Genomic DNA, 27,536 nt, shown 5'->3' with positions numbered 1-27,536 from the left:
ATTCCTTCTTCTCTGTCACCGCCAACAACCGCTTCACTCTGCTCCACAACTTCAGCGCCTCATCGCCAGCGTATCAACATTACTGAAAACAGAACATTACCTATAAACAAGAACAGAGAAAGTAAAGGAAAATTTGGGGGAAACAAGTATTGGATCGATTCATAAAAAATATGTTAGAAGATAATCCGCATCAGTTCCTCACACATAAGCGCATACACACACACACACACACACAGAAGATTTGTGTTCGTAAGAGACGCCACAGGGTTTTAGGGCTTTATGAAGGAATGAATGAGGAAGGAAAGGGGGAGCGGGTTGTCTATTATACATATGAGCTAGGGTTAGGTTTTCCAAATTCTTAGATCAACTTCCCACTTTTGCCCCGTGGTGGTGGTGGCGGTGGAAGAGGATCGGAGGCAGCAGTGGTGGCGATGATGGTGGTGCTGGTGGAAGAAGGTGAAGATGAAGCACAGAGGAAGAAGACCACGCAAAAGAGAAAGTATGGGAGGGCAAAAAGGGAATAGAATTTTAAGGGGTTTTTTTTTATAAGCATATTAAGGGTATTTTGGGGTTTTAGAAATTTTATACATGCCACATCATCACTTAATGGCTTTTTTTTAACAGTTAGGGTAGGTTGATAGAATCTTGGGAAAGTAGGGGAGGGCATTATGATTATTCAAAACTTGAGGATTGGGTTGATATTATGGATACTTAGAGGGGAGGGGGATGATATTTTCCCTAACAATAATAATACGTTTATGCATCCTTTATTTAAAAAATGCTTCCACAAATGCAAAGTTTTCACCTTACTTTACATTTCTAGGAAACATATTACACTCATCAGCTTTTTTACATGCAACCCTTCTTGTCATGTTGCTGAGATCCAGTCAAGCCTCCACCTACAAGTTGTGAGATGTAGAAGATTACATGTCCAAGCATAACTGTTGTATTCGATGTGTAACTCGTGCTTATTTTCTTGAAAGTGTTGGTGGAACTCGACGAACATATGGTGCCATTTTTTATCTTCATGATGCTTCCCAAACCTTATAATCATTCCCCTGAAGAGCCAAAGCCCATTTCTGCGGACCACTAGGTGGCTCATAATGCCCAGGTCCAATCTTCATTGCTAATTTCTCATTAATGATGGCAGCATACACATCATGTTCTGCCTTCGCTATCTGAACCTGGATCACACCATAAAAATAAAATTGAACAATTTGTGAATCAAAAGATGAGGCCCTTGACTGTGTGTGTGTATATAGTGTAGATTTGCAGTTTTCAAAAAGAGAACTCAAGAGGAGAATAAATGAGAGAATCATTTTCATAATCTGTTCCAATGCATAAAAAACTGGGAGGCAGAGAATATGGAATTTGTTAGGAAATGGATGCTATTCAGTGACGTCCCAATAGAATGCTCTTGATGGCATAGTAACTTCCAACTTCTTATAAAGCACTGTGGGTTAAAGGTGCTCCACCGAAATCCCAATTCTTCGTTTAAACAGCGATATCATTTGGTTTCAGTAGGTATTAAAATTTTGAACATTTGTGCCATGTGCTCCAGCAAGGAGGAAACAGTTCGATGTTAATTTACAGCCCTTATAAAGGGCGTACCCTATGCACGAGGCTCCCGCCACTGCAGGGTCTGGAGAGGGTCATAATGTATGCAACCTTACCCCTGCTTTGCAGATAGACTGTTTCCAGACTCGCACCCGTGACCACTAGGTTGCAATGGAGCAACCTAACCAGTGCACCAAGGCCCACCGCCCTCTAATCTACAGCCTTATGCTAAAGATATATATGGGACTCCATCCTAGATGATAGGGAGTGGTCTCAAACACAAAAGGGACATTCAAGGAAGTATTCGAGCAGGCGAAGGATGAAGCTTTGGCCATTAACTCCAGCTGCCATTTCTCAACTAATATGCTTTGAAAGAAACTAAAGGTTTCCAACAATCAAACAGAGCCAGCCCACAGGATTGCACTCAAGGTGAAGGACCTCACTCTTTTTATTTGGTTGTATTATAAAGAATTCAAGGATGTAGAATACAGTATATACAACCAATTACGGAATCTTTTTCAGTACATAATTTAAAGTCTTCTTCGATGGTCTCTTTCAGGTTTGCTGAGGTCAATGAAATCCACTATAGTAAAGTTTATTGAGTTATCCCCCAACCCAAAACCAAACAAAAAAAACCAAAAAACAAAAGAAAGTTGGAGGCTTCTCAGACCAACATCTACCTATTGGACACCCCTAAGCCAAAACAGTTAACAGTATATGTATGTGAGAGAGAGAGCGTAATGCCCCACATTTCTAGTATAATACTTTAATATTGATTTGGTCATTCGTTATTATTTTAGTATCTATTGAATTGTTTTATTTATTTATGATGAATAGTGCAAGCATGAGGCGGCATGCTTATATTAATCTTAGTAATTAAATATTGATTAGTATTTGATTAATATGATTAATTAAGTTAATCCTATTATTAAAGGAATTAATGAGGGATTAGAGGTGGCATAGCATGATTGGACCATGTGTCCTACTTCAGGGCTGCCACATGGTGCATAGAGAGGATGAGGTGGTGGCATGGTTAGTAGCCACTTTGTTTGACCAAGTCTAAACAGCCACCATTTGCATGTCCTAGCTTGAGGTGACAATGGAAGGAGGAGGTGGCTTGGTGGTCAAAGCCACCTTGCCCATGACAAGAAGGAGGTGTCTTGGTGGACTTAGCCACTTAACACATGCAAGGAGGAGCTGGCCTAGGCTGGGATTTGACCAAGTCTTTCCTAACTAGGCTAAGTGACTCAATCGCTGAGTCATTGTTGTGCTATTGAATCATTGAAGAATCTAGTAATCAGTTGGTTGTGGTTGTGTGGACTGTGGAATCATTGAAGAGTGAAGTGATGTTTCTGGAATTTATGTTTAATTGAAGCAAGAAGGAAATCAAAACAGAGAATTTTATTTGAAGAAGGAGTGCTCAAACATCAAAGAGTGTATACTTGTGTTGTTGATTGCCAAGGTGATTAACCCAAGTGGAATAGAGGTGAGGGATCATATACTGTAATGTACAATATTTGTGTGAATATGTTGTTATTTATTTAAGAGAAAATATTAAATGAATAAAATGTATAATGCTGTTTCAAATGATTTAATAGCTTTACGTTGAGAAGGTGAGGAAATAATACTAGCATCTCTATATGATGTATATTGGAATATATTAGCATGGTCATGTGTTTTATGATGTGTAATGTAGTGTATCAGCAGGATAATGAATGTTTGTTGTGTGTATGAGCTGTGAATGAGATCGATTTGTAAATGAAATGCTTTTAAGTGATATGACTCTAAGGTGAATAATATGAAGTGTAGTCATAATGAGATGCTACATGACCAATTGTATGAGTATGTGTTTGTATACAAGTGAAATGAGCATGAGAAAGAGATATGCAAATGTGTATTGAGTTATGTGAACAAGAGTACGAGTTATGCGAATCAATATGAGATTTGGTAAGCGCAGTATTAAGAGAATATGACTCTGTGAATACCGTCTCTTTCTAGTAGGGGGTTAGGTATTAGATGAGGTTTCTTATAAGTTGTCCTTCGGGACTACAAGAATACGAGCTATCCTTCGAGACTACGAGAACATGATACGCTCATGGGTTGCAGTACTAGGATAAAGAGTTGAATAGATGATACGAGGCTAAGCTAACCTCAACTGTTATGTGCACAATCGGTATTTCACAATAATAACTAAAGATCTAACTTAACTAATAAAACATTTTATGCTTATTTGTACACTGTTAATGAAACACATGAGCACTTAATTGTATTATAATATGTTTTCCTCATTGAGCTGTTGGCTCATCCCTGTTATAAATATTCTTTTCAAATGATAAATTCAGAGGAGAGGTGTGTATAGCTCCAGACTCTTTGGATTGTGAGTGTACATGATACACCAACCTAGGGAATAGGATTGAGAGAAGTGTCTGTGAACAGTAGGAGTTATGATGTGAGAAAGACAAAGAACATGTTTTGCAATAAAGTTTAAATTCACAGAGCTTTGTAATACTTGTTCAATTGCCACCAGTGTTATATATATATGTCATGTATTAGTGTTAATCCCAACTCCAGTAGTGTCAAGTCTTCCACTATGTATGTATGAATTCTATGGGAGTTGGGTTATTTATACAAATGTGAAAGGTAATTTCTGATCAATGCCCGTGAGGGCAAACTTTTTACCCTGTCCAGGTTTGAGGTCGTTGCAGAGAGAGTCAAAAGAAGTTCTACAACAGATTACTACAACCATCAATTTGGGCAATCTCTCAAGTCTCAAAAAATCAAATTTCAGCTCAGGGCTTAAGTAGAAATTTCTAATTATATCAGCAAACCAATAAAGGATGTGTAGTTTGTGGACAAATAAATGCCTTTTGATGCTTGGATGGGGCATGCAGACAAAGTTTACAACAAGAGAATGCTTGGGTGGAAGTGTGGCACATTCATCAGGTCTACAACCAGCTGGTCCACAGATCTGCCCTCGATTACAGCAAAAGCCAGATAATGAAGATGCACAAATCCTAACCCAATTTTTGAAAATAGGGTAATAGAATCTGCTACTATGGCCAGCACTAAAGAGATTATCTGCAGAACTGAGAAGAGATTTGGTAATGTGTGGTAGAGGTACAGAACTAAATTGAATAGCAAACCAGGTACTCAAAATTTTAGACTTAAAAAGGCTGAAAATAAGTTTCAGAACAGAGGAACAGATTAAGGCAGATTGAGGAGAAAAGATAAAATTCCCCCAAAAAATCAAAATTAGGATCAAATGAGAGAATCTCGACATGTCAAATTTTACTGATCCAAGCTCGAGTATACTCCAATGGAGTGCTCCTTAGATCTGATCTATCAATTAAACCAGAAATTACAAATTTCTCTTATATAATAAAGGGTGCAATTGGAACTAGCAGAAGAGGGCAGGGTATGAATCTGAGGTTAATGGACAGGTATGAACTTAATTGCAGAAATCAGATTTGAAGGATTATGATAGGAGAAACTTAGCTATGAGTTTTGGAAGCAAACTGATATCTAAGCTACCAGAGACGATTAATAGAAATTCAGAAAAACAAGCCTAGAAAACAGGGTATCAGAGGGATTGAGACAGCAACAAGAAACAAACCTGTGAGGGAGAAAACCTGAGCTGGAAGAGAAGGATTAATGAACAGAATTAGAAGAGGGGTATAAAGCTAAAATATCCAGATTGTGACCCTAGGAAATCTCCACAAACCACACTAGTGCTACCAGAGACGATTAATAGAAATTCAGAAAAACAAGCCTAGAAAACAGGGTGTCAGAGGGATTGAGACAGCAACAAGAAACTGAACTGTGAGGGAGAAAACCTGAGCTGGAAGAGAAGGATTAATGAACAGAATTAGAACAGGGGTATAAAGCTAAAATATCCAGATTGTGACCCTAAGAAATCTCCACAAACCATGCTAGAGCTTAGCCAAACTCAAAAACCAGTTCCCTATTCAATATAAAAAACCATGAGGTACATGAGAGGGGCCAACCTTTATTTATAATGGAAAAAAAAATCCAAAACAACTCTAATTTAAACTTTAACTACCAACTCAAATTATACTAACCAATTGGAGTAGGACTCAATAAAGACTCTTTTAACTTAAACTACTAGTTATTCTCGCATAGAACGATAACCCCCTAGATTTGGGATTGCTTTTAGGGCCCATTGCAAAATATTCCCCGTAGACTCAAGGTCCAATGCACATATAACCTAGACCAGCTTGAAAATGGTCCTAATTGGATCTAAGTCTCTCAATAGTCAATATAAGCCCAAGCACTTGGCTATTAAACCCAGGCCTCTTGTGTAGTGGGACATAAATCGCACAAGACCTGTTAATCTCCAAGACCACTTGCTCTCCTGCATCACCAAATTATCATAACGACATAACCTATATAAGTGGACTTCAGTACAGTCCAGAAAAAAAAGTGCATTTATCAGACCAAGAACATCATGTAAAATAAAGAGCCCACAATTGAATGTTATTACGCCAAGGGTGATAAATGGTCATGTAATAATAGGATGAATGAAATTCCAAAATCCCATGAAAGAGATGAAAATTGCCTCTCAATCTTCTGCATCTGATAGTTTCAAACTAAAATATCCATTGTACTCATAATAATCTAGAAAATAATTGGAAACTGAAATGAAAGTTATAGAATACATACTGTACTGCGACAATGAATCTTCAATCGATGTCGAAAAGATAAAAGCGCTGAAATTTCAGACCGGTAATGAGAGAAAAGGTGATCATAAAAGATAGCTGGTGTTCCAGGGTGTGTCAGGATGTAGGCATATCCTTGCATTTCCTTCCCACCAGGGAATCTCCAATGACCCTTCATAGAAAATAAAATGCCTAAGTTAGCATTTTGTTTTATAGTGTACTAATTAGGCATTAATAGTATTGAAATCTCAACAGAATTTTCTATCAGTATAATTGATGAGCACTTTAACATAAAATTTGGTATCAGGAAAACATGATCAGAAACCAACCAGGCCAGACCATGCAAGGCATAACCAATTAAAGACGAATCTCTCATAGACTAGTTACATCCAACAATAGCACTACATTTCTATACTTAACAGCATAACATGCTTTGTCCTGGTCCCTATCGATCTGCATGTCATGCTTAAGGATCAATCTAAACTGTTCAATCAGTAAGGCTAATCTTTCACAACTCCTCAACTAAACTCAACTAAGCCTTTCGCCACTAAACAGAGTTGGCTACACAGATATGCCTACATTAACAAACTTGGCTTTGATTGTATGACAGTGTACTATCACCAAGTAACAGCTGGCCAAGTAAATCCAGGATCAACTCGTAGACAGGTCAATTTCACAGATGACATGGTGGACAAATTTGTGCCCATTGAGATGGAAAACATCCATTCCTTGAGCAATTATGACAATTTTAGATGAATTGGCAATGCCATGTATTATCTGATAAATAGCGACCTTTTATTCTTAAAATATAATTTTATCCTGTTAATAGGAAATCACATAGAAAGCCTCTTGGTCTTACACATTCATCAACAATGCTCCTACCAGCTACCGTTTAACAGTAAAAATTTAGAGCTCACGGTATTTTCGATTCAAGTAATGTATACAGCAATCTATAGGAAAACAAATTCACTTTCATTTGGGGAGGATAGAAATTGTTAGTATCCACAAAATTTCAAAAGCTTATATGCCCCCTAATTGTAATAACACCCCAATTGACCAAGAACACATCCCCACCCCAAACAGAAAAAGCTTAATTGCTTTGTCAGTGTGTACTGGTCTTCCTCTGGGTTGGGAAAAACTGGATAGGGGGAAAATGATCCACAATAGAGCATCCATTTTTTTGACGAGGTATTAGTTTTTTGTTTCTTGTAGCTATTCGGACATTGAACAAGAAAATAAGAGAAAGTGTGAATTTTGTGGCATACAAAGTGTAAATTAGTCCAAACCTGAGTTGAGCCTGTATCATGGTTCTCTATAAAGGTAACAGCACGTGATGGCCACCACCCAACAACACCAGGAGGTTTTCCCTTCTGATCTGATAATCGCCAATATTGACATCTCCCTAGAGCCTATTTGAAAGAAGGAATACTTTGTAAGTGCAAATTTTAAGTTGATGGAAAATTTCAAATATCAGAATGTCTATTTCAATCGTATAGATCTGCTGAACATAGAATGCCCCAAAACAACGCATGCAAATCACAAAATTTGCTTTTACCAATTAAAGTTACATCATGCATAAGAAGATGTAAGCAAGGATTATTCAATAAATAATGATAAAATTGCCCCACAAACTACAGCCAAAAGAGAAAGGAAAATCGAGGCACAAGTATCGATGTGACAGATCCAAAGAGAGAAGCCATGTGCATGCACCAAAGTGAGTGTTCACACTTCAATCACCTTTTGGGGCTAGTTATTCTATCTAAAGAAAGGAGAGTGGGAGGAGCCCAGCAAAGATTGAAATGAATACTGGAAAGGTGTTGAAGTAGCTAACATACTCAACAATGCCATGGATATAAATAGAGGCTTAGTAGCCATCAGATTGGTTCAGCTTGCTTGTGCAGCAAGGTTTGTTAGTCCCTATTAAGCATCCATTTAAGTTTCAGGTCAATCCATATTGTTTCGACTAGTTTCTTGAAATTTCTCCCAGTTTTGGGGTCATTACCCTGGGCTTTTTGATCTCCATGCATCAACTGTTAGAAGAATTTGGGCAAAGTGAATAAAGCTTTTTGTTTAATTTGGCCTGGAGGACATGGATGTGCTTTTAATACTATTTTTTCTTTGGAATTGAGATCATGGGGTTCAAATTTAATTTTAATCTTGTTTTTTTGGGAGTGCGGGAGGGGGTAGAGTGTGGTGGAGGGCTAGACATTCTGTTAGGTTGGTATGGTACATTGCACCTTCTCTTCTCTCAGCTCTGTCTCTGCTTCATTCCTTTTCCTTCTCGAGTATAGATGTCTTGTTGTTGCAGATCCAAAAAAAGGAAACAAAAATCATTAAGGAACAAGTCAATTATTTTTCGTGACTGATTGAACAGGAAAATGAAATTAATCCACCTACTGATGTAGATCAAAATATGAAGAAAACAAGACCAGAACACTGTTCACGGTACTGTTCACGTGAACAGTGTCACAGCCCATATTTGCCTTGTGTGGGCATGCTTTTAAGAAGATCTTGTGGGCCCATCAAGTGGCGAAAGATTCTATCCTAATGCTGCCATAGTTTAGTTTGCATTTTCAGGTTTATAAAGTATATTTTATTTCATTTAGGTAGCTTCTAATTTCAGTTTGTTACTATTTTTGTTTTTAGAAGTTTCTATTTTGATGTATGGCAGCTAGATTTATAGGAAGTTTCTATATTGGTTGTAAGCTACTTGGAAACAAACACTTCCTATTTTGGGCTCAACCCGTGAGTCTGTATAATGTAATGCCCTTAGAGGCCTCCAAAGGTTGAAGATTGAAGAAATAGAGGGCAATGGCTTGAAGCTGTGAGAGGCAGCAGCTGTGGGATGCAGTAACGGTAAGAGGCCGTGGATGAGAGACCCTGGACTGAGAGTCCCTTATCCCCCTTCCATATTCCCTTCTTCTTCTTCTTCCATACCTTTTTATGTTCTTATTTCATATGTAAAAGAAGAGAAATAAAAAAAAAAAAATTCAGTTATTCAATTTTGTTCTCCCTTATTTTATTAATCCTGCTGCAATCGATCTCCCACTGGTTTTTCCCTGGTTCGAGTTCGAGTTGCATTACCTAGTGAAAGATAAAGGAAACTTGAGAAATCCATCTAGCTAGAATCTTACATCATGAAGAATGCCTTTTGTAGTAACATCAAATGCCCCAGCTGTCCCATTAGTAGCATTAATCCAGTCAACAATCCTCTGTCGATGTGCATCTTGATTGTGATCCAATTCACCATAAGTGTAACTGAGAGAATCCCAGTATTCACCTACTGCAAAGTAGGGCTCACTCGCTTGCATGTAATCCTTTACATAACCACCCCAGAATCCTCGAACAAAATCAAGCCTCCACCCGTCATACCCAATTTCTTTCCTGCATTGACATGTTAGCAGCAAGCATAGTACAATTGTATTTAGTACAAGAACTTGTCTAAAGAAACATAAAGAAAAGCCTGGAACATAAAATAAGAGTAGATAAATAGGATGAAGAGGAGTTTCCCCCCTCCCCCATGAATTTCAGAATTGCAAATGCAAATACAACAGGAGATGGTGAAGTTGGAATTTTCTCTTTTTCTCTATGAGCTTGAGCATAGCTCGATATTTTGGTGAACTGAATTTTCTTTGTTTTATATGGCTTATTAAGGTGTAGCAGTATCATGAAGTTTCCTGAAGATCACAAATAGCTCAAAAACAACAAAAGATTTGTGCAATAAAATTCCAAAAAAATTGCATACAGGGTCAATAAATGGGGGTGTTAAAAGAGGAGAACTTGAGTTAGCTTGTAGCCTTAACTTAGCAAGAAGAAAGAAGATGGAAAAGTAGGAGGAGGAGTGGAGGAGAAGAAGAACCGAACGAAAAGCATAGTTCGAGGTTTCACTGACATCTAGGTATTTTTTTTGGTTTTTCTAGCCACCGAAATGAAAATGGCTGCGAAAATTAAGGTTTACCAGGTTTTGGTCAAAATTTCGGTTTTTTGCCGAAATTTCGGCCGAAACGGTACATTCCATGCTTTATATATACACTGTTTCGACGAGTTGGGTCGAAATTTCGACCAGTCTCGCATGTTTTGCCCTGGCTTCACAAAATTTCCAGAAACAGCCCTAATATATACTAAATATCTTAAGATATTATAATAAGCAAATACCCCCTATTTAAATCCAATAAAATAGTTAAAAAATCAAATTCCAATAGGATTAAAAGTCAACCCCCCAGTTCAAGAACACAAACTGAATTTTCAGTTGTAGGGGCGATTTTTGGTTGTGGTGGTCATGAGAAAAACGGTCGGTGGTTAATTGAAGCATCACTGATGGTCAGTGTGGTGCGACATGCAAAGAGAAAATGTTCAGTCAACCTTGCTTACCATGGGAGGCCGAAGCCTCAGCGGCAATGGTGGAGAACTCCTTCAGCGGTGAAAAAAAGAAAAAAATACCGAAAAAGGATTGGGCTCTGATACCAAGTTGAGAAGAAGAAGCTTAGGGAGAATAGATTGGCTTGTCAAACAGTGACAGAGGCCCTTATTATTTATAGGTTGCATACGGATTACAAATAAGGTATGCTGAGTCAAAATACAATCACCCTACATACATTGAATCTAGACGGGTACGTAACCCTTATCCTTAACAGTTATGCATATGAATTTTATGATAATGGAACTCAGGAGATGCTCTGAGATGTTAGGATGCTTGATACGTTAGGATGTGATTGGCCTGTTTTGAGGTGGAATCAGGATTCCCAATTTTACCTCAATTCTAATTATTACGAGGGTGGACCTTGGTGCAACGGTTAGGTTGCTCCATTGTGACCAAGTGGTCACAGGCTCGAGTCTCTGGAAACAGCCTCTCTGCAAAGCAGGGGTAAGGTTGCATACATTATGACCCTCCCCAGACCCCACAGTGGAGGGAGCCTCGTGCACTAGGTACACTCTTTTCTAATTATTACATCTCTCTAGGTGTCGGGATCTGGCTCCGGAGAGGCTGGAAGTCTTTCCAGCTCTTTTGACTATGTCATGAAGCTGTTTCTATATATGGAAACTGGGTAGACATTTTTTTTTGGATGAATAAAAAATTTATTACCAAAGGGAAAGAGAAGGGGGGGAGAGCATAAAAATAACAAGGCCATGCCTTTACAAAAGGAGAGGCAAGGGCCTGCTAAGGGGAAGGGGGCCTAAACTCAACCAAACAAAAATAATCTTCAAGAGAGCCCATTTTGGTCTAACAAATTGTCTCGGCAAAGGACATGGTTACGAATATATAAGGAATAGTCCCTAGGGGGCACTTCTTGGAAAAAGGAGGAGAGCTTGTGTCGTGACGCTGGTAAACACGGAGGGGAAGATGAGGGGTAGCAGAGGGTGGGAGGGGACCTGGTCATTGGCCTGGGGATCAGATTGAATCAACTCAAGGGTAGCAAGAGGGGGCCGGATTGAGTGGGCCAAAGAGGGCTGGCCCGAGTGCAATGGGTCAGGGGGAACCGTGGGATGGGACGGGATAAGAGTGGTAAGACTAGAAGCAGTGGGGCAAGCTTGGGAGAAGAAGGATTGACCGAGCCCACCAGAATGCAAACCGGTGGAACCAACTTGGATGGGGGTGGGTTGAGGAGTGGGGAGCAGCCCAGGATCTCGGTGTATAGAGGGAAGAGGGATACTTGAATGGTTAACAGGTAAGTGGACTCTCACACAGTTAGATGGCCTAAAAGGCCCACTAGGGGATGGGCCAAGGGGGTTAGGAACTACCGGGAGAGAAGAAGGCTCAAGAGAGTTCTAGGAAGAGCTGGGGTTCTTGGGAGAGCTACACGTGCAAACAAAAAGGGTAGCTGGCTGGGACCCACAGGAGAAGACGAATCTGGAAGAGAGAATCGCGAGGCTTGGGGGGGTTGACGACAAAGTCAAGAAGACACGTAAATGGCAAGGAAGATCTGTCCATGTCGCTATAGAGGGGCAAACTTTAGAGGAGTTGTACACAGAAGCAGAGAGACCATCAGGGGCCGTGAAGAGGTCTGCGGCTTCATCAAACTACATGGGGCAAAAGGGTTTTGCCCAACGATTGCTGGGGACAAATGGACAATTGGGTTGGACTGATCATTAACGAAGAGGTCCCTTGGAGACCCAAATGTCAGAATCCCTTGGACACGCTGTCTTCTGCGGCGGTGAGTTTTGGGCCGGCCACGGCTAGGAGAGGGCATGCCAGGGATAACGGGATGAGGGGAAGGAGGAGGGTAGCAGATGGAATGGAGTAGCATGGGAGGATGGATGTTGGTTGTGGTGGTAGATGGGAGGTCGCCCACAACATCTGGAACGAGCTTGGGCTCATAGAGCTTCATATCATGACCAAAAAGCTTGCAGATCAAACAATGGGGGGCTTTAGTCATAGATGATGTTCTGCTGGAAGGAGAAATCTTCCCCATCCTTCATCATGATGGAAGTAGGTAGAGGATATCAACGCATATGCAAACGAAGGTGAGGCGGTCCTTTCTCCTAGTACGAGCATCAGAGAAGAGTAGGGTACCGAGGACAGAGCCAACGACACTGAGACCCACCATGCACTAAAAGTGGAGGGGAAGGCCACGAAGAGAAATCTACATGGGTATAAAGGTCAAGTCGAGGCGATAAAGTAAGAGCGGACAGTTCCATTGATGGAGAAAGATGGGTTTTCGACCAACTTGCCATGGTCCTCCTTCAAGGATTCGAAGCTTGTCGTGTTCATCAACAAATTTGAAGATAAAGACACCATTGTCCATGAAGTAAGTTTCCACATTTCCTTGTAATCTCCATTGTTTTGTAAGGGATAGCTTTACTATGTGAAACAGAGGACGGCCATGAAGGAAATGGCCCACTAGGGAGTTCTCCCAAAGACTGGCCTCATCTTCGAGCAAACCAAAGGGGCAGTGGGCAATTTTTGAGTTTCCAACAGTGGATAGAACAATAAAATGGAGGGATAGGCCATCTCTAGAAGGAGGAGGGACTTGACTGAATAGTATGCTCCATGCTGAACCAATCAGAAGAGGGGAGGAGGAAGGAGAGGAACCAGTGGTAGGAGGGGAGAGGGAACTAGGAGGCAACACCCCACCAGAGAGACCAGCCATGGAGGCGAGGTAAAGGACAGAGAAGGGGAACATGCTCCAACAGTTCCTTGTCGTGACAATCTTTGTTTAGTATCGAGCGGACATGTTATCCGCTGGGTTAATTTCTGTCCAATCCAGCTTTGCTATGTATCAATATAGTATTTGGAAATTGTGTAAGTCAATGTTTAAAGAACAAGGATGGTAAACAAAAAAGCCCTAAACACGGTGGGCCATACAGTTGAGAAGGCGACAAATTTGACGTGTGGCCTATCCAGGTAATTCCCCCATACATCAAATGGTCAGAATGACCAATTCATGTTTCTACATGGCAAAATAGATGAAGGAAGGCTTCTGGCCCTCCTGGAGCCCAGGTCCCATCTTCTTTTCTTTTCCTTTCTTTTTTTAAATATATTACCTTTTCTTGCATTTTAATTAAATTTTTCACGATGTCACACTGGTGCCAAAGGTTGATGTGGACTATATGGCCAACTTCTGACTCATGAACTGGCCCCTCAACCAGCCAATAAACAATCTAACTCTGAAAACAGTCCTTGACGTATTTTAACATTGTAGATTGAGAAAAGAAAAATGAGTACAAAATAAATAGGCAAAAGGTTTGTTCATGGCCGTTGCTTCAGCCTTCCCCCCACCCTACTGGATGAAGGGCCGAAGCGTCGGCTGTTTACATACCGTACACAAAAACCGGACCAAAATATATATGTAGTTCACAGGGATTTCCATAGAAATGAAATAAGAGAAAACTTTGACAAACCTCAGCCAGAAGAGCCACTCTTTTAGATCATTCCTTACAAAATCTTGTGAATGATCAATGTTTGGAGCAGCATGAAAGCTATCCCCACTACTTTTATTGCCCCCGCCCTGTCAGACAGAAAGAGTGTAATTTAGTGATACCAAAATGAATATGTAAATTAAAAAATGTAGAGATACTGGATGTGCCAAATTTGAGCATTGTATATATATACATATATATGTATAGAGAGAGAGTGAAAATGTGTTGCCGTTAATTATCCTTTTTAATCCAAATAATATCTATGACAGTATTGACTGCTTATAAGAATGAGGATGCATTGTACACATGGTGTAACTTATTGCGTACAAGCAATCCAAAAGGTGCCCATGAAGTCAGTAAGGCAATTCATAAAATATATTCAATATTGGTAGACATGAAAAGGGGATGATGTCCTAGAAGCTATGAAACTGAATTTATAGAAGTAATAAAATAAACAAGAGAAATTTATTAAAGGGTGTACCCAGTGCACAAGGCTCCCGTCTGGGGAGGGTCATAATGTACAGAGTCTTTCCCCCACTTCGTAGAGAAATTTATTAAAAAATGAAAAATTAGAGATTACTGGAAGCATTTAAAAATGTATATATCAAGCTGCAGTGACAAGTCATAGATCCAACAGAAAATTAGAATACTCAAAACATTACATTGTCCACTGGGGAGCTTAGAATCACCCATTACAACAGAAAAAGGTGAGATACCAGCACTATAACCAAGAATAATAGTATGGGGACCAAATACTCAAAACCGCAGAAACAAGACCAAATCCCAATCGAGAGAAATAATGTATCAGCAAATTCAGCAGTCTGAAATCCATCAAACCTTGATCGAGTCCCTCTTATACTCAGCAAAAATAAATCCCAAAGTATGATACCAAAATAATGGAGTTGATCTGATCTTTCAGCAGGTTCCAGAAATTAACTCCAATCACAGGTTACCAAAATAACCATATTCAGAATAAATTTGAGAACTCAATCCACAAGCCTGATCTTCCTCAAATTGGCTAGAATATCCCATTCAATCAATAGAATGAATCCCCAGAATATCTTGATGATCCAACGGTTGGATTAGATAAACAATCTAATCTTCAGATGCAGCAACAGACCCTAAAAACAGGGTTGCTGCAAGGTATATTAACAGAAGAAATCTTCCCCCAAAACTGGGGTACTGAAGGTGGTATTAGAATCAGAAAATCAGGGACGCTATGAAGAGTATATCTTTACCAACGTAATGTCCACAAAGGGAATACACCAGAAGCAACATAACTGAGATAAAGAAGACCCAAAACAGGTAAAAACATCCAAAAAAATTGATCAAATTAGTGATGCCATGAGGAGACAGATTACTCTTTATAACAGAGATGTCGCAGGGATTATTCTTCAATAATATCCAGAAAAGAAGAGAGACAAAGGATTCTTCATAATAAGGGCAGCAACTGAGAAGAAGTCAAGAGAGTTTCATGCGCAGAAACAGTGGTGCCGCAGCCTCCAGCCAACTCAACAGCACTTTACATATTCAGCATCACTAATCATCATATGAAAATTCTATTTCTTGATGATCCTTCTCCAGGGTTTAATAAAAATACTGCAGCATTGGTTGCTGCTAACCAAAGGAGAAAGGAACCTTAAAGAAACTCTCAAAATAAAGGAGAAGAGTGTACAAGTTCTGATCAGACCTGCTCTGTTACCATGTGAGAAAACTAAACCAGGTTAGATCAGTACCTGTACATGAAGAAGAGAAGAGATAAAAGAGTGATGGAGAAGAGAGAAAGAGACAAGAGAAGAACCTAATAGACAAACCATGAGCTATGTGTAGTATTATATAATAAGGTGACTCCTTAAAGTCATGTTTGAATACAACTCAATCACTAATAGACTTCCCCCACAGTACGTATTAACTAAGTAGCATAAACAAAACCACAAACAATAAACAAAACCACACTTAAACATCGTCACACTTACTAAACAGCACCATGACTTGAACACTTAACAATGGACACAGGAGAGAGAGCCCACAAATAACTCTTACATGAACCAATTCAAGGTATCATGAGAAAGACAAGGATACCACATCACTACAATAGCAAATGAACACCGAAAGCCAAAATCTACCGAGGACGGAATGATAGTAAATCTGATTCCTCAACATTTAAAATAGAACCTCAAAGGTGAGTGGCAGACTAAGATCTACCAAACAACAGAGAATAGACAAGCAAAAATAGATTGAGATACATATTACCAGAAAGTTCAGTTTTAACAGAAAATAAGGGCAATTGAATAACTCAACAGAGGCTTGTCTGATGGGACCTAAAACCATCCTGGTCGAGTATCCCCTGTGCTGGTAAAAGTTGATAGAAATCAGGAAATGGAAAGGTGGTGAGAGGAGGAAGTCCTAGTGCTACTAGGATTTGTGAATTGCGTACTAAAAGTGAGGTTATGAAGGATATGAAGAGAACTTCAGAGAACTACTAATTTAAGACTTTTAGTGAAATTTTAGACTAAGTAGGATATGATAGAGAAAAATATAAGAGAGAAAACTACTAGAAAACAGGGGAACCACAGGTAGCTGAAGGTTGAAATGACTGACCTGAAAAATAATAAAAATGGATATAGAAGATAAGTACAGGAATGCACCTGTGATCAGCCCATGGAATCCATCAAGCCACCTGACAATCCACTCAAGCACTCACAGTATATCTCTCACAGAAGAACAATTAAAAAAATGAAAATATAGTAATCAAACTCGTAAGCCTGAATGACCCATAATGAAGATATATAGACTCCCAGAAACCGACTCCTTTCAACATGAGTAAAAAGTAAAAACAGCCAAAACCAACTACTAACCAAACTATCTACTTAATTGACCAATAAATAACTAAAAACAATTCCTATTCTAACTAGGTGTCATTAGAACCTAACATAAACTGAAAACCAAAACGCAACCAGCTTTCCTAATAATTCTCACACTTGACATCGCTAACTTCTACTTGGGACTAAATTCATCCTACATGACTAATCTCGTATTCCTAGCTCCTAGCCTCCTACCTCATATTCTAGGCCCAGTACAGTAGCCTATTACAATGAAAAATCCCTTGGACCAAAGGCCCAATATATGTGTAACCCGAACCAAAGCTTATTTCACTAAATAAAACTTCAGTGATTTTCCTGCATCACAGAACATTCCTCAAGTCACATTTAAGAAGATGCACATGGCAAGAATATTCAAAACACACAGCTAGCCATATGACTGGATTTCTAAAAGATGCTAAAATTGGTCTAATTTCGAAATGCTGAACAAATGCATCAGCTAATATCATCTGATTATTTATGATAAAATACTGATATGTCCCAAAATTTTCATACCTGGAAATGTGGATCATCTGCAACGACTGCACGGTCATCCCAATTCAACTTGCCACCAAAAATATTCCAAACACCATTTTTGTTCTGATAGTGGGCACACCGGTGATTTAAGACAACATCTCCCAGAACTTTAATGCCAACTTGGTGGAAACTGTTCACAAGGATCTTTAGTTCTTCCATACTTCCATATCTGATGACAAAGAGAAGTCAATATGAGGTTCCAAACAACGCAATAGTGTCCACATCTTAGAATGGTATGAACAATTTTTTCAGTTCCATAAAAACAGAAAGGGTAATGAAGGAATTATAAGGACAATCCATTGTCAACTTACCATTTTGAATTTTGAAACAAGATTGTTGACTCAAACATCACTGATAGTAAAAAAGGTACAAATTTGTGCTTAGCATGTACCATATCAGGGTTTAATAACACGGAATCAGGATCCGGATCGGTCCCGGCTGATTCCAATCCAAATCGGCTCTGAATCAGTCAGATCGGTGAGAAATCGGTCAGAATTGGCCCAAAATTTTCCCTAACTCTAGATTTTGGAATGGGATCGGCTGATCCGGGGATCTGCCTTGGCTGATTCAGCCGATCCGTTCCCAGTTTCTAAAACCCTGTACCATATAGGGAAGTCTTGATGGAGATAATCTTTAGCAAGAAAGCAGGCATCTCAAAATAGTACTAGTTTGACGTAAATGGGAGGACGAACTTAAAAAACAGATAAATAATACAGATTTTAACTAAAGACAAACCAATAACCAGTCAACAATCAATGCTTGAAGACGAAAGAGAGAGAGAGAGAGAAAGACGATGGAAGAAGAACAGGAAAGACAACTGAACCATGATAGATTCAGATCATATTCTATCATGGTCCTCCCTCCTTTATTTATAATACTAGTTAATAGCTAACTGACTCTAAGTAGGTATCCTATTGAGTACAATTCTAGTTACAAACTAATAAGAAAACATAAACACATCACGATAGTGACACTCCCCTATCGTGGACAACAACAGCAAACCTAATCGCCAATAGAGTAGAGCAGGGTCTGGACAACAATACCCCTGCTGTACATGTACATAATTTAACACTCCCCCTCAAGCTGGGGCATATAAATCACCCATGCCCAGCTTGGAATAGTTTTTCAGAAAAGCAAGACTAAACAGAGGCTTGGTAAACATATCCTCTAGATGATCTGTAGAAGAAATAAATGGAGTAACAATCAACTTCCTCATAACTGCTATGAAAGAAGTTAAGTTAATTGAAGCTTAGTATTTAGTAAATAAATTCTACAAAGGCTAGTATTTTAAAGGGATGAAGCTAGGTGAAATTAGAAAAGGTAATTAGGTATTTAGGTTCTAATGTGGGATCAATCAGAAGATCAAGGCTGCTGATCTGGGGCCACTAACCTGGTCTAACATATCAAAATTCATGAATAGCAGTTTACTTTCACCAAAAGAGGATCTTACCCAAAGATACCATGACAAATTACAATACTTGCACCTTTCAGTGACTTATAATCTTAAATTTTAAGTTATGAATGGAAAAGTTGAGATAAATTCTGATATCAAACTTTCATATAGGTGATCGTACAATGCTGGCAAGCATGGCATATACAGAATTAATTTTGACTACTGATGCTATCTATATGAAAACCACTAAGACAAAAAAAAAAAGTTGATAATCATCTAAGAGTACCTGGAATTTAAGTTATACAGATCCTTTGGCATGTAGCCCTCAGGTGACACAGATTCTGTGGGCGGTGGTAACCATATTACTGTGAAACCAAGCGAAGCTAATTCATTGACTTTCTCTTTGAAGTCCAAGTACCATCTACCAGATTTATGAGATTCCCAGTTAAATCCCTGGCAAAGTATTTCATATCCTGTACCTGTCCCTGAGCATACTTTTGCTGGGGGTTTAAGTGTCTCAGTTTCTGGAGTAGACTCCTCCACAAATGTGGGACTGGAGTCTCTAAAGATGCTATAGGCTTCTGCAGCCAACTTCTCAATTTCTTGAAGGATGTTTTCCTGCCATTCTTTGGATTTTGTTTTGCTACTACTCCTTTCAGAGTGTATGTCACTTACCAAATTCCTTATTTCACTGATAATTCCATGAGTGTAAGCGGCTTGAGAAACTGTCTTACTTGCCTCTGTTGTCTCCCCAGATACACCAACAGAACTTGATCCAGGGCCATCATGAATGGAAGTCTTTGCAAGGCTACCAGAATTTGAAAGCGGAATATAGAAGTCACTACCCATATAGTTCAGCCATGTCTTTTCATTTAGATTAAGCACAAAAAGAAATCCCATAAGCTCCTTATCTAAATAGAATAATCCCCAACTTCCATGACCATCCTCTTTAGGCTGCAGAAACAGTATCTTGTTAAATAATGGGTAATGTCAAGGAAAATAAAAATCCTCAACAATTGCAACAAAGTTCCAAAACTCAAATCAAAGTATAAAGACAAATCCAATAAGTGATCCAAACATATAGCACAAGTAGAAGACTAACGATATCAGAACTAAAATTAATAATGAGAAAAGAAATGAAGGAACAAAAGAAATGTCGCAAAGCCAGAAACTTATTTATGATCTACAACCAGATATAATACACGAGTTCGACAAAAGGTAGTTTCAGTTCATCTTACAGATCCAAACGCTACCTCATCATCTGTAAAGATAAGTTTGGATATCAAGATAAGTTTGGATATCAAGCCATGCTACCTCACAGACGATAATCTTCTTAGAAAGTAAAAAATCTTCCTATGACACCCATTACATGTTGACTAACAAATTTGGATTAACTAAGCAAACTTGGGTATCAATTCAGCAGTGAACTCGCAGAATTAACTTCGGCCATCTCCTCTTTTGTAGAGTACAACAACAACAACAAACTCAGCCTTATCCCAACTTAATAGGGTCGGCTACATGGATCCAAACAAAACAAAGTAGGGAAAACTGAGGCCTAAACAAAAAAAGGGGGAATGAAGAAATGGGAAAAGAGAGATGGGAAATGAAATGAAAAATGGAAAATGACAAATGAAAGATGTAAAATAAAAAGAAAAATTAAAGATGAAGGATGAAAGAAAGAGGAAAGAGGCACAGCCCAGCAAGTCAAGAGAATCTCAGCTAAAAGGGGTCTGCTACATGGATCCTTGCCCTCCAATAGGATAGATCCAACGTCATACTTGGTACAAGACCTAGACTATGCAAGTCCTTCCTCACAACTTCTCCTATGGTCATTTTAGGCCTGCCCCTAGCTATTTTAGCTCCTTCAATCGGGATCATATCACTCCTCCTTACTGGGGCGTCCCTTGGTCTCCGTTGAACATGACCATACCACCTCAAACAACTCTCTTGGAGCAACTCCCAAGTTAGCTCTAATACACTCATTCCTTATTTTATCCTCCTAGTTTTTTCGCACATCCATCTTAACATCCTCATCTCTGCTACACATATCTTCTCAATATGACACTTCTTAACTACCCAACATTCTGCCTCATACATCATAGATAGTCGTACGATAGTCCTATAGAACTTTCCTTTAAGCTTTAAAGGAATATGTCGGTCACACAGCAGTCTGGACACACCTCTCCACTTCATCCATCCCACTTTAATTCTTTGTGAAACATAATGTAGGACAGGAATGATGATTCAACCAGTCCCAAAACAGGATTTGAAATCAGGGACAAACTCTTCTTGTTGCAAGGCAAGACATAGTCTCTGAAGATTTTAATGCAAGGTTTCAATGGATCCAGATGAAAAGAAAGATGCTAGTTGAAGGGGAGATGACAGCAAGTGAACAATGGAGAGATAAGAATCAATTAGTAATTGGGAAGGTTATGCTGTCCAAGTTCATATGGGCGGGGTACCGTTGGCCATCCAACAAATAGTTCAACCGGATTGCAAAGAGTATGGACAACTCAAACATATATAGGTAGTCGGTTGGTAGGTACAGTCAGATTTTCCAATAGCATGAACTTGGGTAGTGGGGTAAGTCCAAATCAAATGGTGGCCTGAAATTTCAAATTTTTTATTGATGCCCATGTGACCACATGCACACTCCTTCCCTATTTCTATCTTATGTAGCTCCCAACAGAAATTAGTCCAAGCAAACTACAAACCACTTATTGATATTGATATAACTTGAGCCCTCTCTCCCGCACCGCACATGCCTCTGCAAGGCGCAACATAATCTTCTGTAGTTATGCACAAACAGTTGTGCCAATCAACATAAAATTTTTGGAAAAGCAGAGTCTAAGCTTCGTTAGAATCTAATTTCCTTGTTCCATTGCAACTTTCAGAAGAATATGTAAAAAAATATACTAAATTAGCATCTGTATCACTACAATAAAATTTGAGGAATTGTAAACTACTAATATATAATTTAGTATCAAATACAGGGGAAATATTACTTTACTTCAATACCTGTAATAAAGTCTGCAAAGCCATTTTCTTATGGATTTTGGTTTCCGGTGGATGAGGGCCTGCTGGAATTTCCCACTTTTTATCATTATCTCTGCATACTCCCCAGTGAACAACAGTATCTCCAGGTAGATCAGTTTCTAACCGAACAATATTTTTATCTTTCTCAGGGCTTTTTGTAACAGAAACAGTCATAAAGTTTTCAACTGGAGTTCCTTTTACAATAGAATGTTCTTCATAGAATCCTTCAAGACTCCTATTTTGCTGCTTGGGATCCATTTGTTCACTGATGTCATCTTGATCCTTAGTTTGAGATCTTTCTGGTTCGAGATGCATCGTCGATAATTTGCCAAGAGCTCCTGGATTTCATGAAAAATGACAATGTTATTGATCTGTCATTCATAACATACTAAAAAGTTCAGTGTCCATGACCAGCACAATACTCTTTCTATCCTAAATCTTAGACATGGTCCAGCAGAGGCCAAATCCCCTACCATCACTTTCTCTGTCACCTCCTTGTGGCCCCCATACATGGGCAGAGAAAGGAATTTCATAGGTATTTGGTAAAATGAAGGGTAAATTAAACTTTTAAAGAATTGCACATATATATATATATTTTTTCCTTCTTTTGGCATTCCCTTCTCTTTTTCAACCAAGTATGACTAATAACTTTTAGTTTGGTATCGATGCTTCACTAGGCATGACTTGGCACTCTGGCTTCACCTCATGGTAGCCCCATTCATGCTCAAGACATCAGCATTTTTCCCACCATTCCCTTCAGTAGATGACTCTTAGTCATGAAAGTTTAATTGTACAAGTTTTCTCAAATATAAATACTTGATAGGATAAGATTGGATGTTAAAGATCCTTCCAAAGACTTTTGGAGCACCAAAGCAAGGACCAGATGATTGATCAACAAATTGATGAGAAAATGAATTGCCAAATTAGAATTGACCAAAGCAGTGTATATCATGCATACAACCTGGCCAGAAACCAAAGCTTTTTTTGGTGCCTATAATATTGCAATCTTCATGAAGGTAGTCCATGAGGGGCACTTTGAAATCTCTCCCTCTGTGCTGACACCAAGCTCCAGTTTCCTCGTCCTTCACACCAAAATCCAAATGCAAAACATGAAAATAAAACATTACCACAAAGGGTTCCAAAATGTGCAAGTACATACATGCCCCACTGTAAAGAATCAAGGTTTTAAACTGCAAATAGTGAAAAATTGGAACCTTTAGGACAAAATTTATAGCTGCAATTGAACTGTTGGTGTTAAAATTGATCTGCACTTCATGGAATGTCTTCCCCTCTGAAGTTGATGGCAAGTTCTTCAAAGGAGTCTCTATTGCGTAGTCCTAAAAATACCAAAAATGATGTTCATTTTCACATACAAACACATGGAGACTCAACCAACCAATATGTGAATCGAACAGTACTAGATGAATTACCTTAATGGGAACAGAGCCAGGGGGTCTCATTTCAGGTGGGGGTTGATCCCATTCACTGCAAATTTTTAAAACATAATTGCTTCAAGAGGGAAGATCGATAAGGTGGAAAAAAAACCCAAAAGAGATGACATAAAACAAAGTAATTAGATTAAAAGACCAAAAGTACAGATTCAAAGAATATTAGTGTAGAAAACCAAACCTGCTGACTTCATCAATATAATTTATACCCCAATGCAAAACCCATTTCCCTGGAAGATCGCATCCTACCGTAAGCCGCCAATTCTCTTCATCCTCCCCCTGCTCCAACCTCACAGAAATTTTTCCTTCCACCTACAGGCCCTTTCTTCAAGAATAAAAATTCGCAATAAACAAAAAAAGAAGGGAAAAACGAGATAATTTTTGAAACTACCGTTTGAGTTCGTTTCAACGTGAAAGTCTCCTGAAACGTGACCTCGGACACATCAGAAGTTTCCGTGGTAGTTGTAACAGTAGAACTAGCTCTAATAGCAGGAACGGAGAGTGACTTGAAGTTGCAGAAACTCCCGCCATTGAAGACTAGCTTGAGAGGAGAGTAATTGAAATAGGATAGCTTAGTTTTCTTTGATTCAGAACGAAATCTCAGGTTGTCCCTGAGACACTGATGGAAACGAGGCTCTAGCCTAACGGTAGTCATTGTCAACCAACTAACCGATCAAGATTCAGTGGAGAGGAACCTAGATAGATTCATTGCAGAAAACATTAACCTCTTCTGATCTGCAAAGAGAGAGGATTATTAATACTACTCATTGGGACTCGAGAGCTAGAGGGAAAGAACGAGTGTTCGTTACTCTTTTTTTTTTTTTTTTTTTTTTTTTTTGGGTGGTGGGAAGAATTTTTTTAGTGGGGGGCGGAGATCCAGGTGTAGCGAGGTTCATGGATAGGACAGAATCATCGATCATTCACGGATACTTCATCCATTGGAACTCCCAGACGTTCCAACTTCCGTGTGAAAGCAGTTAAATCCTATTAACTGCTGGTGATCATCATCAATCGCCATGGGTGTGAGTCTGTGTGTGTGTTGGCCTGTTGAGACTGGTGGGTAATGGGAGATGAAGATTAGATTAAAACAAGTTGGATTTGTCGGGTGGATTCTCTGTGTAAAAGATGTGCTATTAAACTATTAAATTCATGCATTCCGTTTCATGGTTTTGTCTGGATCTCCATGAGTCCATGTCCAATCTGGCTGGAGGTGGTCAGCTCATCAGTTGCTCGACTAATTCCGATACTTATCAAATTAACCTTATCTTGATTAAATCCATTTAGTATTATCCGTATCCTAAGTATTTTACCTTTCTTTTTTTGGAAATGATCCATTTATTAGTACTCAACGGGATTGCCTTCATTTTTTTATTTAATTATTCCCAATTTAGTCTAGCAGCATATCTAACATTAGTTTCATATAATATGTGATCAATATTTAAAAGGGAAAAGGTTGGGCATGCCGCCCACATGTCGATCGCTAACATGTATTGTGTTTATCTTTCTTCTTCTCCTTTTGAAATGATCTTCGTCCCTCCTTAATGATAATCATCCCACACTCTCACGTAGCCATTGGTGCTGCCTTCTAGCATTTTATAACAAGTGATCAGCATGTCTGTCTCTCTCCAAAAAAATAGTAAAGGAGAGAGGAGTATAATTTAACAGTATTTTTCATGAACTAGTTGCAGTTGATAGAATCTTTTCATTTGTCATTAGTCAATACGCAAGGCAGGGAAGTGCCTTTCAAGTGAAGTACAAGGGAAGGGAGTATAATTTTCTTAAAATATAAATGAGAAAAAAATCTCTGTCTGGGAGTGTGGCCTATACCAGCGCTCCCATGAATCTATCTCTCTCTTCCTTATGTGAAAAGACACTTCTACCCCCCTTATTTTATGGAGGAGAGAGATTGACACATGGGAGTGCTGGCGTAGGCCACACCCCTGTACAGAAAACTGCTTCCCAAAATAAATATACCACTTAACTTGCCTTGTTTCATTTTAGAGGTTTATGGCAGTTCCCCAATCCAATCATGGGACTCAAGGTGCCACCCTTGACTGGGCGGTAAGGCACTAAGGTCTCTAGATGTTGATAGTGGATATACTAGGGATCGAATCTTGATTCATGTAATTACCCAAAAAAAATCTTGATTCATGTGAGGGGTGGGGTTGCATTGGTGGTTATGAGGGGAAATTATCTTTGTACATTTGTACCCAACTCAAGAAAGAAAAAAAAAAAAAGAGAGGTAGGGAGCTTTTTGTCTTTTTCCTAAGAATTGATCTTTAAAATCAAATCAGTCGCCCGTTTTCTTTTTCTTCTTCAAATCGAAAATCTAGCTTCATGCTAGAAAATCTGAGTAATAACTAATAACTCTTTTCTTTTTTGTTTAATGATATGGTCAAAGATTTCATACAAGGCCGTGCAAGCATGCATGGTAGTGTCTCCTCTCACTCTCACAAAGAGTTGGAAAAATCATAAACCCCCACCCATATTTAATGCCTTGAAATTCCCACCCTCTCACATGCACGGTTTACACAATCATGTATGAAAACTCTCCCCAATATAATATCACACAAACCACAGTCCAATCCCAAAAGGTTAACCGACTTATCTCATTTAGAAAGCTAATTTGCTTCCCAAGTTCTATGTTTTTTATGAAAATTATTAAATGAAGGATTAATTAACAACAAAAAACAAAGTGTGTTGTTTTCTTAAAGTTTATGATACATATGTTTTTTCTGCACATGAAAAAGAAACATAATGACATTGTTTTGGTCATATGAGTTCTCAAAAAGAATTTGGGTAGCAAGGTTTTTTGAAGATGAGGTCCGAATACCTCCAGGCTCAGTCCTTGCTTCATTTAATGGAACGCATTGTAATATCACCTTCATTTAGTAGGAAGGAAGGATGTCCTGTTTTTTTATCGATCTATTTTTTTCCGTTACATGATACTTCATTTGGAATGCTAGGAACCAATGTATTGCTTCAAAATCTCTTTCTAAACTTGTGTGTCTATTTTAGGGAACATCAATAAATGGGTCTATGATTTAAACCTTCTCCATTTTCCTCAAAATACTATCATTTGTGATGGAGTTATTAGTTATATTAAGGAAACAGGTGAAATAGGATGGGCTTCAATTATTGTTTATGACAAATCTTTTGTTGCTAATTCTATGGATTTTCGGTTATTTAGGGAGATTTTCATAGTTCTTCACCAACTCATCTACTGCAACAATCAAACTTGAAGATGTTAGGAGAAAAAGATGGGGATGAGTAGTGGAATTTAAAACCTGTATGTGCAAGTGCTCGTATATGTGAGAGACCACCTGTCCTATTATTGCCATTTACAAGGTGGGGAAAGGTATTTATGAAAACAAAAGGGACATGTGATTGTCTTTCACATATAAGTACACATCTACATGTACATGGAGATGATCCAATTTTTGAATCGTATCACGGGTCACTCTCCTTAAAACTATAGAAATCCCTACGTTGCAATCAAGGTAATTTGAATCAGCCACCAAGATGAAATAGCTCCCAACAAGGGTTTCCAGTAGTCGTAAAGGGGGAGAGTGCCAAGAGCATCTTATCGGCATAATACAGAAGTTCCTTAAACCTTAATCTACTTGTTTGGTAAATGACGTAGTGACAGTTGGCCACTCACCCTCTCGTTTCTCGAATCCACCACCACGGCCTGGCCCGACTTGCGCGCTATGTCGGGCAAACTACAAACTCAAAGTCAAATTAACAGATCGATCGATGCATGCCTTCAAAGTTGAAACCCAGGTACAGGCACCGCACCACACCACACCGCACAAGAGAAGCTGCATTGGAAGGCGAGCCCAGGCTAAAAGTGATGTTCACAATGATCCAAAAGTTCGTGGGGTTGCCTTGTCAAATGCCAACTATCACCACCACCGTAACAAGGATTTTCAGCTGCTTAAGAAAAGATAAAAACAGAAGAGAAATGAGATTTTAGCCGCAAGGAAAGGAATATAGAGGAATATATAGGAAGCTTTGAGGTTATTAAATAAAGGTGATGATGCTTCTTTAGCTTTTATTGAATTTGTGGTCGGTGCTTTTGAGAAGAAAAAAAAAAAGGGGTAAGAAGAGAAGGAGTATTCTTGTTGGGGAGCAGAATCATATTCTCTATTGTGGTGAGGATGGAGGGGCA

General features: G+C 38.9%; 1 protein-coding gene across 2 annotated transcripts; it reads right to left on the bottom strand.

Moving 5' to 3' along the window:
- Positions 1 to 743: 743 nt before the first annotated feature.
- Positions 744 to 24,053, bottom strand: LOC122654624 (alpha-amylase 3, chloroplastic-like). Of its 2 annotated transcripts, none has more exons than XM_043848796.1 (14): positions 23,757 to 24,053; positions 23,547 to 23,677; positions 23,348 to 23,405; positions 23,132 to 23,254; positions 22,879 to 22,999; positions 21,900 to 22,255; positions 19,168 to 19,835; positions 17,468 to 17,657; positions 14,073 to 14,179; positions 9,368 to 9,617; positions 7,520 to 7,642; positions 6,238 to 6,405; positions 1,010 to 1,184; positions 744 to 890 (listed from the first exon to the last, which is right to left on the bottom strand). In XM_043848796.1, the coding sequence occupies exons 1-13, from the start codon at positions 24,018 to 24,020 to the stop codon at positions 1,026 to 1,028; spliced, it is 2,718 nt and encodes a 905-aa protein (XP_043704731.1). In that variant the 5' UTR covers positions 24,021 to 24,053; the 3' UTR covers positions 744 to 890; positions 1,010 to 1,025. The 2 variants fall into 2 exon arrangements, with proteins under 2 accessions (XP_043704731.1, XP_043704732.1); XM_043848797.1 differs by having other exon boundaries at positions 23,348 to 23,402.
- Positions 24,054 to 27,536: the final 3,483 nt, after the last annotated feature.

Source organism: Telopea speciosissima, chromosome 3 (assembly GCF_018873765.1).
Source record: "Telopea speciosissima isolate NSW1024214 ecotype Mountain lineage chromosome 3, Tspe_v1, whole genome shotgun sequence".
Classification (NCBI taxonomy): Eukaryota; Viridiplantae; Streptophyta; class Magnoliopsida; order Proteales; family Proteaceae; genus Telopea; species Telopea speciosissima.
Note: the sequence above shows the minus strand (reverse complement) of the source record. Positions and strands in the feature narration are given on the sequence as shown.

What these genes read in the sequence shown, in the direction of transcription:
- LOC122654624 (XM_043848796.1), bottom strand. Translation starts at nt 24,020, where the DNA reads ATGACTACCGTTAGGCTAGAGCCTCGTTTCCATCAGTGTCTCAGGGAC. An exon ending in TATATTGATGAAGTCAGCAG is followed by an intron (nt 23,406 to 23,546) that starts GTTTGGTTTTCT and finishes TTTAAAAATTTG; the next exon opens with CAGTGAATGGGATCAACCCC. An exon ending in CTTTGCAGACTTTATTACAG is followed by an intron (nt 19,836 to 21,899) that starts GTATTGAAGTAA and finishes CTGTTTCTGCAG; the next exon opens with CCTAAAGAGGATGGTCATGG.